This window comes from Sceloporus occidentalis, unplaced genomic scaffold (assembly GCF_023333645.1).
Source record: "Sceloporus occidentalis isolate IW3139 unplaced genomic scaffold, rSceOcc1.0.p SCAF_1, whole genome shotgun sequence".
NCBI classification, from domain to species: domain Eukaryota; kingdom Metazoa; phylum Chordata; class Lepidosauria; order Squamata; family Phrynosomatidae; genus Sceloporus; species Sceloporus occidentalis.
Genome location: NW_028316981.1, coordinates 69,375,131 through 69,387,706, shown reverse-complemented (window position 1 = coordinate 69,387,706; position 12,576 = coordinate 69,375,131). Strand labels below are relative to the sequence as shown.

The 12,576-nt window shown below is 39.5% G+C and overlaps 1 protein-coding gene across 1 annotated transcript in view; it reads right to left on the bottom strand.

The window, feature by feature from the left end:
- Nucleotides 1-12,576, bottom strand: part of LOC149321545 (inter-alpha-trypsin inhibitor heavy chain H3-like) — a 40,639-nt gene that overhangs the window by 15,859 nt on the left and 12,204 nt on the right. Inside the window, exons 6-12 of the mRNA XM_089513995.1 lie at nt 9,469-9,579; nt 9,080-9,205; nt 8,878-8,994; nt 5,850-6,018; nt 4,948-5,073; nt 3,092-3,273; nt 832-1,017 (exon numbers count right to left, since the gene is read on the bottom strand). Of these exons, the coding sequence (XP_089370121.1) occupies nt 832-1,017; nt 3,092-3,273; nt 4,948-5,073; nt 5,850-6,018; nt 8,878-8,994; nt 9,080-9,205; nt 9,469-9,579 (1,017 nt within the window). The remainder of the gene's footprint in view (nt 1-831; nt 1,018-3,091; nt 3,274-4,947; nt 5,074-5,849; nt 6,019-8,877; nt 8,995-9,079; nt 9,206-9,468; nt 9,580-12,576) is intronic.

Genomic DNA, 12,576 nt, shown 5'->3' with positions numbered 1-12,576 from the left:
ATTTATGGAGGTATTATTATCTCCTATAAAAAAGCATCCTCACCAACGGTACCTGTGAAAAATGTTGGGACCAAGCAAAAAACCCTAATCCCCACTTGATCTTAATATTTAACAAGATTGCAGGAGGAATTCTAGGAACATTCCTACAGCTGCATGAAAATGGATGACATCTTCCAAATACAAGCCAGAAGTTCCTAACTGAATATGAACTGACTGAGCTAGAGCCCTGCTTTTTAAACCAGCAAATGTTCTCAGACTAAACAATGTTAAAAATGGCAGGAAATGAAGAGCCAATCAGGGCTGAATGAATGTTGCACAATTTCATGTGCTGTACTTGAAAAATGAACTTCTGACCAGTAAGGGATGAATTTCATAACCTGCCAAAATACCTTAAAGGCACCAGATCCCAGCTGATCTTGAAAGCTAAGCAGGGCCAGCCATGGTTAGTACTTGGATGGCAAACCACCAATGAATATTTGCTGCTATAAACTATATTTCAGAGGAAGGGACTGGCAAAACCACCTCTGAGGATTCCTTGCCTAAGAAAATAATTCAGCCAGGCCAGGTAGAAATCTTGACAAATGGTTTTGGATAAAGTATCATACCTCTCAACCAGCTAGAGCTGGCTCTGTTACCTTCCTGGTTCCAAAATATCGGAATATAGACTTTTCATAATAGAGAGCCATAAGATCAAGCTGGCGAATATGCACTACTTGTGGTTAGTATAAATCAGTGTCAAATGTTTTATTAAACAGAGCATCAAATGTTTTAGTGAACATTTAGAACATTTAGAACGTCATTTAGAACAGGCAGAACTATCTAAACACTTACCCCATGAGCTTTCACCTCAGCAATAATACTGTTGAGGTCATTGTCTGTAATACGTCCAGCCACAACAAGTTCAGAACCATCATAGTAGTGCTTAAAATGATTTTGTGTCAGATCGGAGATGGCATTTTCTGGGTACTTTAACTCTACTTCTGTGAGTAAAGGGTTGGCTACCTCATCATAAAACCCCTTTTTTAAAAAATCAGAAAAACAAGCAGATCATGAACACTTAAGCATCATGATGTCAAAGACTTACTTTTCAAGATGTAACTTCTACTCTGTCCCTGCAAACCTCTGTGCAGTTTCTAATGCTTTTGAAAAGAGCAAAAATAAAGCAAAAATTAATGTACCTACTCACTGCTTAAGATCATTATTGAACCCAGCTCATTAGACTACACTATTAAAATCAATCAGATTTCTCAGTGGTAGGTCTTGCTCTTTAGATTCTCCTCCCAAGGGATATACAGTATCCCTCACCAGTTTTAACATTTCATGGGGGCCTTTCAAACTCATTTATTTCAACTACTTTTCCATTGAGACATTTCACTTCCAGACACAGGTCTAAACCAAATGAGTTGAAACTAAATGCTTGCTGTGATGCTTTTTAAGATTTTTGACCTATTTGAGATTGTGGCATTTTAATTGTGTATAGAATATATTTATTTACAGTCATAGACCAATGCATTTGTATTTTAAATTGAACTATATGAATATTATACAGTTGTTGGCTCTCTTGAGATGATTTTGCCTGTCAATTTGCCTGGAAATATTTTATAAGTAAGTTCAACTGGCCCTAGGTATTGGCTGGAGTTTGGTTCCAGGACCCCTGTGGATACCAAAATATGTGGATGCTCAAGTCCCATTAAATACAATGTCACAGTGAAATGGTGTCCATCATGTAAAATGGCAAAATCAAGGTTTGTTTGTTTTTTGGAATTTATATTTTTTGGAATATTTTCAAGCCATGTATGGTTGAATCTGTGGATGAAGAATCTACAGATTTCGGGGACTGACTGTAAATAAATAAAATAGTCACATAATGATCTTAGAGTCATAGAGTTGGAAGAGACCACAAAGGCCATCCAGTCCAACTCCCACACAATCAAAGCTTGTATATTCCATACATATACAAATCTATACTCCCCTTGGTGAGGAACATAGACTTTTCAGTGTCTAGGCACATTACATTCTGATATGTTACATTTAAGGTATTGTAAGGACTGAACCTTTATGTCTTCTCCTTTTCCCTAACCAGGCATCTCTAAACATAACACATAGAGGAATGTCAACTTAACATCTGAGGAGGAAACACACAGGCCAAGGAAGATAATAATATTTTGTGGGCAGTGCAACCTAATTATTGCATTATATGTGTGTGTGAACACTCTCACACACATACACACTCCTCCATAATAGTCATTCAGTATATTCATAATGGCCATAGATAAGAATAATATCTAGTCCACTCAAGAACAGAGATTCTCTCTTATCAGTCTAGGTAGTTATCAGCTCAGAGTAGAATTAGCAGCATCAAAGCTGTTATACATTTGTCACCATACATGAGAGATTGAGGTGCAGGTCAGTCTGGCTTCTATCTCTCTTGAGCTTATTTTATATCCTTCTTAGCCTCCAATCAATTCAGAGGTCTTTACTGGTCCCCGCCTATGTAAACAATGTTCTTCTCCAATCAGACCAGAGATGCTAACTCTTTACTGGTCTTTACTTTGTGATATAACACTTGGTAACCATCAGTTCATGGCTGCTTTCCTTCTGCCAATAACCCTTTCATGCACTACCTTTCTCAAGTTCATTATAACTCAGCCATTTGTTTATCTTCTCTCCCAGGCTTATTGTTTACTGTTAAGTTGGCCTCTTGCCTGGAATTGGTCAGTGCTTATTTTATTAGTATTGCACACAAATATTTCTGCTTTATAATTTATACTTTAGATCTTATATTACCATTATACTTTACAATCATGCTGTTCAGGCCCGAGTGACTTAAATTTTGCAAAATAATAAACTCCAAATCAGCACTAAGCTGTAACACCTGGCAAATCTACACAATTGAACAGAGAATACACTAAGAAGAGGCCGCTTTTGCAAGCAAGACAGGGAGAACTATGTTATTAAGTCCTTCGCTCTTCCTTCAGAGCTACATATTCTGCCCCAGACCATGCACATCAAGTAGTGATCATTAAAATTAAAAAAAATAAATCCACTTAAATATTGATGCCACTTTGATATTAACTCTTTTTTTTCTTACCTGTAATTGTAAGGCTGAATCAGAATCCTCATAAATTCGACGAGCCAACCCGTTATTATCAGCTGCCATTCTTTCTAAAGAAGCGTAGTCGAGATCATAACCAAACCCAAGATTATATAAAGGGTATTTTCCTTGAATTGCATTTTTGACATCAGATATAATTATTTGGGTGTTTCTTTCACCTGCATGAGAACACACAAAAGAATTAGTCTTGATTTTTTTCTTGGATATCTCATTTAAAAGAACAAAACAAAAACAGAAATTTGCATTTGCTTCAATGGTTCAAAACACACTGCAGAAATAATTCCGTTTGAGATCACTTTAACTGTCCAGGCTCAGTGCTAGGGAATCCTGGGAATTGTAATTCATTGTGACACCAGGGCTTTCTGACAGAAAAGGCTAAGTGTTTCACAAAACTACAGTTCCCAGAATTCCCTAGCACTGAGCCAGGACAGTTAAAGTGGTCATAAACTGGATTATTTATGTATTGTGTTGTGGACCAATTTTAGCAGCTTTTCTTCCACTTTCCACAAATGATAAAACTGAGTGCAGATTTTGGGCAATCATTTACTTTGGGAACAAGAATTCATTGTGGCTACTCAAAGAGCCCCCCCACCCCAGTCAATACTTTTCAGGTGACAAGTGATTCTGTCTCATGGTGCTGATATAATTGCCCTACTTATTTGTTCTACACACTGATTACTTTCAGATGATCATATATTAGCCTTATATTGGCCTTTGGCTACAGATGCTGCCCTTCTGTTCCAGACTTCACATAAAGAGTGAACAAAGCAGGAGGTCTACCATCTGTTGTTTCATCCAAAGCAAGGATGGGAATCATGTGGTCCTCCAGATGCTAGTGTTGTTGAACTGCAAGTCCCAGAAGCCCTAGCCCTAGCCAGCTTCATTACTACCCCTGGTCCAAACTGACATTCTAGACAACAGCTTTGAAAAAAGTCAGGAAATGGAGGCAGTTTTGGGAGCTGGCTGAATATCTTGGCTTGTTTTGAAGCTGTTGACCACAGTCTACCTGTTGGGACAAACAAAGCAAACTATAGGGCCTGTACAGACCGGCCGAAATAAAGCTGCTTCAGGTCACTTTGGAGGTATGCTGTTTAAATGATGCATGCATCCTAAGAAGCCAGAAGCCACGCCAAAGCTACGCTCCAGTCCTCTTCAAATATACCTGGCAGGCAAATAGATAGATAAGCTTTTCATTTTCTCTTTCCGCATGATGTTCATTCTCTTCAGGTTGTAAAAGCATGGGAAAGGGTGGTAAAAGCATCACTTTTGCCAAACAGATTTCTCCAGCTTGGCAAAAGGGACACTTTTATGACATTTTTACAACCCTCTCCCACACTTTTACAACCTGAAGAGAACTAAAGTGCTTCTCTCTCACACACAGAGAGAAAAAAGCCAGGCCTTGGGGCAGTAAGGCCTGAAACAGGTAGGCCAAAAGAAGTGGCTCCTGGCCACTTTGGTGTTCCGATGGCACATGCCTCCAAAACAGCCAGAAGCCCCTCCGAAGCAGCGCTGAGGAGCCAGATTTTTCAGGAGTGGATTCAATCTGCTCCTGCTGGTGGCCCATTTAGGACTGCCGCCACGGCCCACTTCAGGAGCAGGCCATGCAGTCACTGTGGTCCCAGCCCAATTGGGGGCAGAGTGGCCTATGCCCACTCCATCATGCTCATCTGCTTCACCACTAAATCTTTCCCATTTTGTTAACATTTCCTTATACCTTCCTTCAGTGAGTTTGGGTCTCTCTTCAGATCTTACAGCACATTTGTGAACATCTGACTTTCCCCTTCAACTTCTTGTTGAATGAGAAGATTAATTTGCCCAGTCAGGAAATATACCTTTAGTGGGACGACCATCTGTTAACATGATAATCAAGGAAGCACTTCTTTCAGGGAGAGAACCCTTTTTATGAGCTTCGTTGAGCATTTCAATTCCAGTCATTAAGCCACCATGAAGATTTGTCCCTGGCACAGAAAGAAAAACAAAATTTAAAAATAAAGAGTGAGTAGAACAGCATTTGGTCACAAAATCCACTTGGTTCTATGTCCTGAAAAATTACTAAAATCTACATATTTTCACTACTTGCAAATGGAGTGGAAAAAATAGTTAGTGAAATCTGCAAGTCTTTCTATGAATGATAATTAGTTCCTAAGCACTAATAAGAAATAACTAATTAATATCAATAAAGCTATGAATTAGAGTTGGAAATTTGTAAATGAAGAGGAGTTACTTAATTCCACTTGTTTTTTTTAACCAAAGATGTTAACTTACTTTAGAATTTCAGCATAAATATTTCTACAGAATTACGTTATTCTTTACGTTATTAATTAATTAAATGGTTCACACTGTGAACCAACCAAAAACCTTATACATTGCCCAGTTGTTTCTTCACCCAAGCCTTGTTCTCCTCCTTCTTATTACTCTCTTAAAGCTGGAGAATTACAAGGCTTGAGTCACAAGACTCAAACCACTTAGAACAGGGATAAATTGGAATAAGAGGTTTTCGAAGTTAAGCAGTCTTGATATGTAGTACCACATCAGTTCTGATTCTCTTCAGTCCTGTTGCTCATTGGTCCCTTTTTGTTGGCTATGCTATGTAGTTACAGAACAGCAGCCCTCTATTGAATGTGAGCATTGTGCATGTTTGCAAATCTATTTTCCACGGATGCAAGTCCACTTATGGGCACACGGTGGCCCAACAAGATTCTGGCTATTCGTCGCATTTCCCTTGGAAGCTTACATCCAGCTATGCCAATGTTTTGAACATAACGTCTTGCTTCATCCAGGTTCTCAGGAGTGGCTTTGATTAAAGTATCTTTCCATTTATGCACTTCATTACCAAACAATACAAAATTCAGATAGTCATCTTCTTTTATATCTTCCAGTATTTTTAGCAGTGCATCTTTTGTCTAAAATAAAATAAATGTGGAGTCAAACATCTAAAGACAGAGCACTGATGCGAAAGCTGTAGTTTAAGGCTGATTTCCAGAACATGATTTCCCCACACAGAAAACCTTTTATTGGTTTGACGTGTCTCAACAATCATCTGTAGGAAAGTCTGTACACATAAGGATATATACAAATGTAAAGAGCAGCCATTTTGGATGACTGTAGCAATAATAGACTTAGAATTATTATTCTGAGCTTAAACTATGTCTATGCATAACAGTAACTTTCTTGCATGTACATATATGCTCAAGGGTGATTCCCCAGTGCCACATGTCAAGAAAAGGTGCTGCAAGAACATATCCCAAAGGGAATGTTCAGCTACGAAATGGAAAATTATACATATTTGGAAGGCTTGGTTCAGAGTCTGCCAGACCTGAGAAGGGCTGTTTATCATAGGGTGACTTGGAGGTCTCTCATTCATAGGGCTGCTATAAATTAAAGTTGATTTGAGGGCATTTAACAACAACAACAACAACAACAATTTTCATAATGTACTGACTGCACAGAAACCATGCACAGATACTCTTTAAAACAAGGTAACATCACAGCGACTAACATTTTGATGAAGAAGGGGAATAACTATCTGTCTCGTAAGAATTAAGTTGGCTTTTTTTACTTTTTACTTTAAATGGCTTTGTACACAGAACCTCAGCTTGGGCACTGGGATATGGAATTTCTCCCTACAGTTTTGCATTTTCTGAGCAACGCAGACTCAGACGATTCCTTCTGTAGAAACAGGACCATTAGATAGTGACAGGAATTTTCACATACACATTACTAAAAAGCCTTTGAGTCTCTTTCATACATTCTAAGCAATGTGGTACCTACAGCCATATGGCAGGTGTGGAGGGATGCAAAGTTTGAAGATTCTATGGAGATTACCACACTAGGCTTCTACAGTGCAGCAATTGTGTTTTTGAAGCATGAAGAAACATACTGGTATTGAAGCAATCTTTATTGTTAATCTACTTATGCTTCCTCCCAGTTATTGCCATACTTTAGAAGAGACTTTGAATGGCCACGGAGGGAATGGGGAAGAGAAATTGGGCAGCGGAGGAGAAGAGAGATCAGGCAGTAGAATTGAGGCTGAGAAAGTGTTGCTCCTCCCTTCCCCTCCCCTCTGCTCTCAAAGCATGGGGGACAAGTGCTCCCAGCTGCCAACACCTTCCTGAATGTGCACACATCAGCTGGCTTGAGAAAAGTACTGGTAGCTGCCATCAATGCAAAGGGGATGGGGAGAGGAGCAGCATCATGTCCACTCATACCACATGACTGCCTGAGAAGGAGAACTCCAGTGGAAAAGACCTACTGCACCAAAGTAGAAATGGCTTAGTGGTGATATTGAGAGCCTATTGATGGGTTTTACCCATCAATGAAAAGGTGTACAAGAATAGCAAATGGAATGCAAGGTGGCAATCGCAGGATAGACACGACATCATTGACAAGTACTGGACAAAACTGCTTTTATTCTGTTGAAATTCCATTTTTTTAGGCTCATGTGATAATTTCATACATAAAAAGAGACCCAGAAAAGATAAGAAGACATCTAAGCCATGCCTTCCAACATGTGGTAGTGTTACACAATGGAAAAACAGCAGCAGGAAAAATGACAGAAAAAAAAATATATGTATCAGCTAGGACAGCATGAGGAGCTGCCATTGCTGGCCTCACATGGAAGGGTGAGATTTATTGGGGGTGGATCACTGCCGTTGAGTCGGATTCTCTGCATCTGCTGCTCAACATCCTTGCCATTGCCATCTCCTCATCTTCTCTAGATCTCTGTGACTTGGAAGGGAGAGTGAAAGCAAGCAAAGGAATGGAATGAACAAAAGCCACCTTTGCTTGCTCTCTGACTTTTCCTTCAGGTCTTGTGGGAATGTAGGGTCAGAGGAAATGGGAAGAGTGAGTGAGTCTTAGCAGAGAGGAACAGGAGGCCTCATGGAAAATATTTCCCACAAGGAATTCCCAAAACTTGCAGCAGGTACTGAGCTTCAAGGCAATAACATAATTAAACAATTCAAAGTGCTGGTTATGATGTATAAAGCCCTATATGGCTCAGGTCCAGGCTATTTGACAGACCATATCCCCGTGTATGAACCAGCCTGGGCTCTGCGATCCTTGTGAGAGGCCCTTCTCTCAGTCCCACCCCCATCACAAGTACAGTTGGTGGTGACAGGAGAGAAGGCCCTTTCAGTGGCTGCCCCTAGATGGTGGAACACCCTGCCCAGGAAGGCCAGAATGGCCCCTTCCTTGTTATCCTTCCACTGGCAGGCTAAGACCTACCTGTTTAGACAGGCTTTTAAATCAGAACGTTTTTAAAGCAGGGAATGATGTTATAATGTTTTAATTTTTTAAAAAAATGTTAATCTACTTAATTGTATTTTATTCTTTTAAACTGTAACTTGTTTTAATGTTGTAATAATTTAATTCTATTTTAATGTCCTATTTTTGTATGCCTTTATTTGTATTGTTTTTTTAATATTGTGAGCCACCCTGACTCACAGTTTTGGGAAAACACTGGGATATTAATATAATATAATATAATATAATATAATATAATATAATATAATATAATATATTTAGTCATTCATTCTTATTATATCCCATCTTTCTCCTGGTATGGGACCCCAGTATATAACCCAATGTAGCCAGTACAGGACATGTTCCCATATGGGACATCTAAGCTCTAGCTGCTTATTGACTGAAAGTATCAGCAGAATCTGCAAGAAATGTAGCTAAGAACTGCTCAGAAGGCATCCTCCTTTCTGCTAGTTTAACTGCTAGTTACACTTAAAGTTGATTTTAAAATATTTGGTTACCTGCTGTAGTTTTCTTCCAGACATTGAAATACTGACATCAATTATAAAAATAATGTTCTTAGATAAACGTGAAATGTTTTTTGGTGCAAAGAAGTGCACAAAATACCCATTGACAATCTGAAAAACAAGAAGAAAACAGTGTGTGTGTCATGATATTAACAGCAATTCCATCGAGACACCAGACCAGATCAGTTCTGTTTACCTGTAGATCACCTGGAGATTCTCTGTTCACATCATATGTTATGAGAAAATCGCCATTCAGTTGTGTTGTTGGACAATTTTGGCAGCTTCGTTGTTGGTCAATGGTTGGCTTGAACGACACATGGCCCTGAAAGCAAAAGATGCCATCAGTATAGATTTTAATAATTATCACTCTGTATTCAATCAGATCTGTGAATAACTTACTATGCGACAAGCCAGCCCAAACTTCCAAATTATCATTGCTCTCTTGGGTGCAATGGTATGGGTTTTCTTTTCCTTTCTTTCTTTTTTCCTTTTTTTTTTGTTTAGTAATTTCTGATTATCTTCACATATCATTGTAAAAAAGAACATAAGACCCTCATTTTATGCTAAGGTGATTACCGGACATACCTTTTTTCCTGAGAAAGATTTGTGTATAAGTGGTAACAAGTCATTGGTGATGAATGAGCCTTCGGCTTCCAGATAGCTGATACCCTGAGGTTCAAAGATGTTTGCATCAATCTGAAATGATAATTGAAATAATGCTGTCACTTAGGGGCATTTCTAGGGAGGTGGCAATGCAGTGCTGTCAGGGGCTTGTTGTTTTCCTAAAAACAAAAAGCTGCAGCTTTAAGCAGAGGCTAGCTTCCTTGCCATGGGCTGGAAAAGCATGTGTCTTTGGGAAAGAAAGGCGGAAGAGATTCAATACTTGAAGACATCATGGGACAGCCACACCGGAGGGTGGACACAGAGTTCTGCCTGTCTTTTTAGCCCAAACCAGCCCAAGCCAATAAACTGTCCCCTGGTACTTGGTGGGGATTTTTCTACGTCCTGGTCCTTCTCTCTCTTGGAGGATTCACTTGCAGTATCCCAGGTTGGATGTTTGCGCTCTTTGGGATAAAATCTTGTTGGTTAGTTCAAAACAGAGTAGACCCATTGAATCAGTTCTTGATGAATGAGTCAGTACATACATAAATCTAGTCGATTCATTGGGTTTACTCTTATGTGGAACTAAGAATAGGATTTAACACATTACTGGCTAGGGCTGGAAGGAAAAATGGACTTGTTCCCTGCCACTAATGTAACATTGTTGTGGGTTGCTTTGGAAGGCTATGTAACATAACTTTTCTCACACTTTGCTCCAGCCTGGTGTTTGCCAGATGTGATGGACTCCAGGTAACAGAATCTCCCAGCAGGCTATATTTTCTGGGAAAATTTGAGGAGGCAAAGTCCATCACATCTAGTGGCACAAGGATGAGGGAGACTTCAAGAGCTCTTTGAGAACAAGGGCCATTTCAGTGTGATGCTTAATGCCTTTATGCAGGCTAAAGTGGCACTGTTTGAAGTCATTGCTACAGCAATGGAAGGGAAGAGGCAACATCTGGTTATAGCTGGATGATGATGCTTACAACTGTGCTCCAGCTAGCACAAAATGTTTATTTTTTTGGCTTTGGTTGATAGCATACAAGCCACTCTCATATTCTCTTCCAGCAATTTGATGGAGGTAAGGATCATAGTCAGCTAGGTACTTATTAAAACTCTACCAATTATAACTGTATTCAGTTTGCCAAACATTCCCCCTGCAGCTCTTTGGCTTTTTAAGCCCATTATCCCAACCTGACCTGGTGTGCTGGACCACAATTCCCATCTTCCACAGACAGTGTAGCTCATACAGCTGGGTGATTTTTTTGGAAAAATAATAATCCCAATCTGTTGAGAGGGCACCAAGTTGATCCATATAGGAAGTGATTTCTCTCTCTGGTAATTCTCCACTCCTGATATCTACCAGCCTTTCAACAGGGAAACCCCCAGTGGAGGAAAAAAACTGAGATGCATGAAGAGATTCTGCATTTAAGGCCAAAACTCTTGTGATTCAGCCACATGGTGTTAACTCTCTCTCTTATGTTGAACTTCCATGTGCCAAACAGAATTATGGGATGCCACTTTGAGGAAATGACTCATCCCCGGGGACCAAGCAATTTGTAGCACAGCCCTTAGTAAGCCACCTAGTTGGCAAAAAGAGACCAGTGTTATGTGAAGTCGAAGGCTTTCATGGCCGGCATCCATAGTTTTTTGTGGGTTTTTCAGGTTATGTAGCTATGTTCTAGAAGAGTTTCTTGGCTGGAAAGGACTTGGGTATATATACTGTGTGACCTTGAAAACACTGAAATTCTGGACCATGCCATCCACTACCATGTCAGGATGCACAGGGAAGCCATTGAAACCCACAAACACCTCGACAATTTCAACAGCAAAGAGGAAACCCTTAAAGTAAACAAGGTTTGGCTACCAGTCCTGAAAAAAACTCAACAAATGCAAATGAGAAATCTCCCAGAGTCAGGGGATTCCCAGCAGACAATGAGCACTAATTAAGCAGACATTAATCCTCTTTTGCATACTCTCCCACCCTGAAGCCTGCCATTAGCAACAGAACAATCCACATGCAAATCACTCTTGCCTTCCCAGGTCACACAGTATATATACCCAACTCCTTTTCAGCCAAGCATTCTCTGAAGATGCCAGCCACAGATGCTGGTGAAACATCAGGAAGAAACTTTTCTCGAAAATGGCCACATAGCCTGACCCCCCCCCCCCAAAAAAAAAAAAAGGCCAGTGTTAAATTATGAGTTCTCCAAATTTCCTCCAGTTATAATATTCTTTCCCCCGTCTATTTCGGAGATATTGACGAGGGAAAAGAGCCTCTTCAGAAATGCTTGTGGAATCCTCTTCTCTCTGAAAACATTTGTTGGTTCTTCATGACCCCCAAAGCCATCCCACGCTGCTTGTACGATACTAACTGCATTATTATTTTGGGGATATGGTGAGCTTTTAGTTACTGTCAAAAAAAATTTCCTGTGTATTATAATCGGTTTTGCAACTTCTTTGATAATATGTATATATAAATATATATAAAATATTTTAGATATATAAACATAAAATATAATATATATGTATACATTCCAGATGTGTCAGTAAGGAGTCAAGCGTCTGGTTAACCTGTATGGTTAAATTTCTGGCAGAAACTTCCCCTGCTTCCCATGGATGGGAAACGTTAGACCGGACACTAGACACTGTTAAATGTGAAATTACAACATTTTTGCAGCTGTGGGAGGGATCATCAATGGTTTACCATCAGACTCTTTCCTGTCTGAGAGCCTGCATAGCTCCTGCTGGAGTGGGCAATAACAAGTGCTAGATAGACATACGACCGGGTGTCCTTATGGACACAAATAAATATGTGACCTGGTGCTTAGCGTTGTTTGCTCTTGCTGCTAAAAAGACTAGGAAGAAATACATAGCAGAGATTGCTGTTCTCTGTAATGGGGATAACTTGATCTAAATGGGTCCAACTGTGAATTTTAACATATTCATGTTATCTAAGCTGTCCACAATTGTTAATGTTAAACTTTTGTTATCTGATACAATTTGTTGTATAATAATAAAATAAATAATAAAAGTTTTATTTATATACCGCAACCTTCCATAGATCAGGGCGGTTTACAACAGTGAAAAATACAT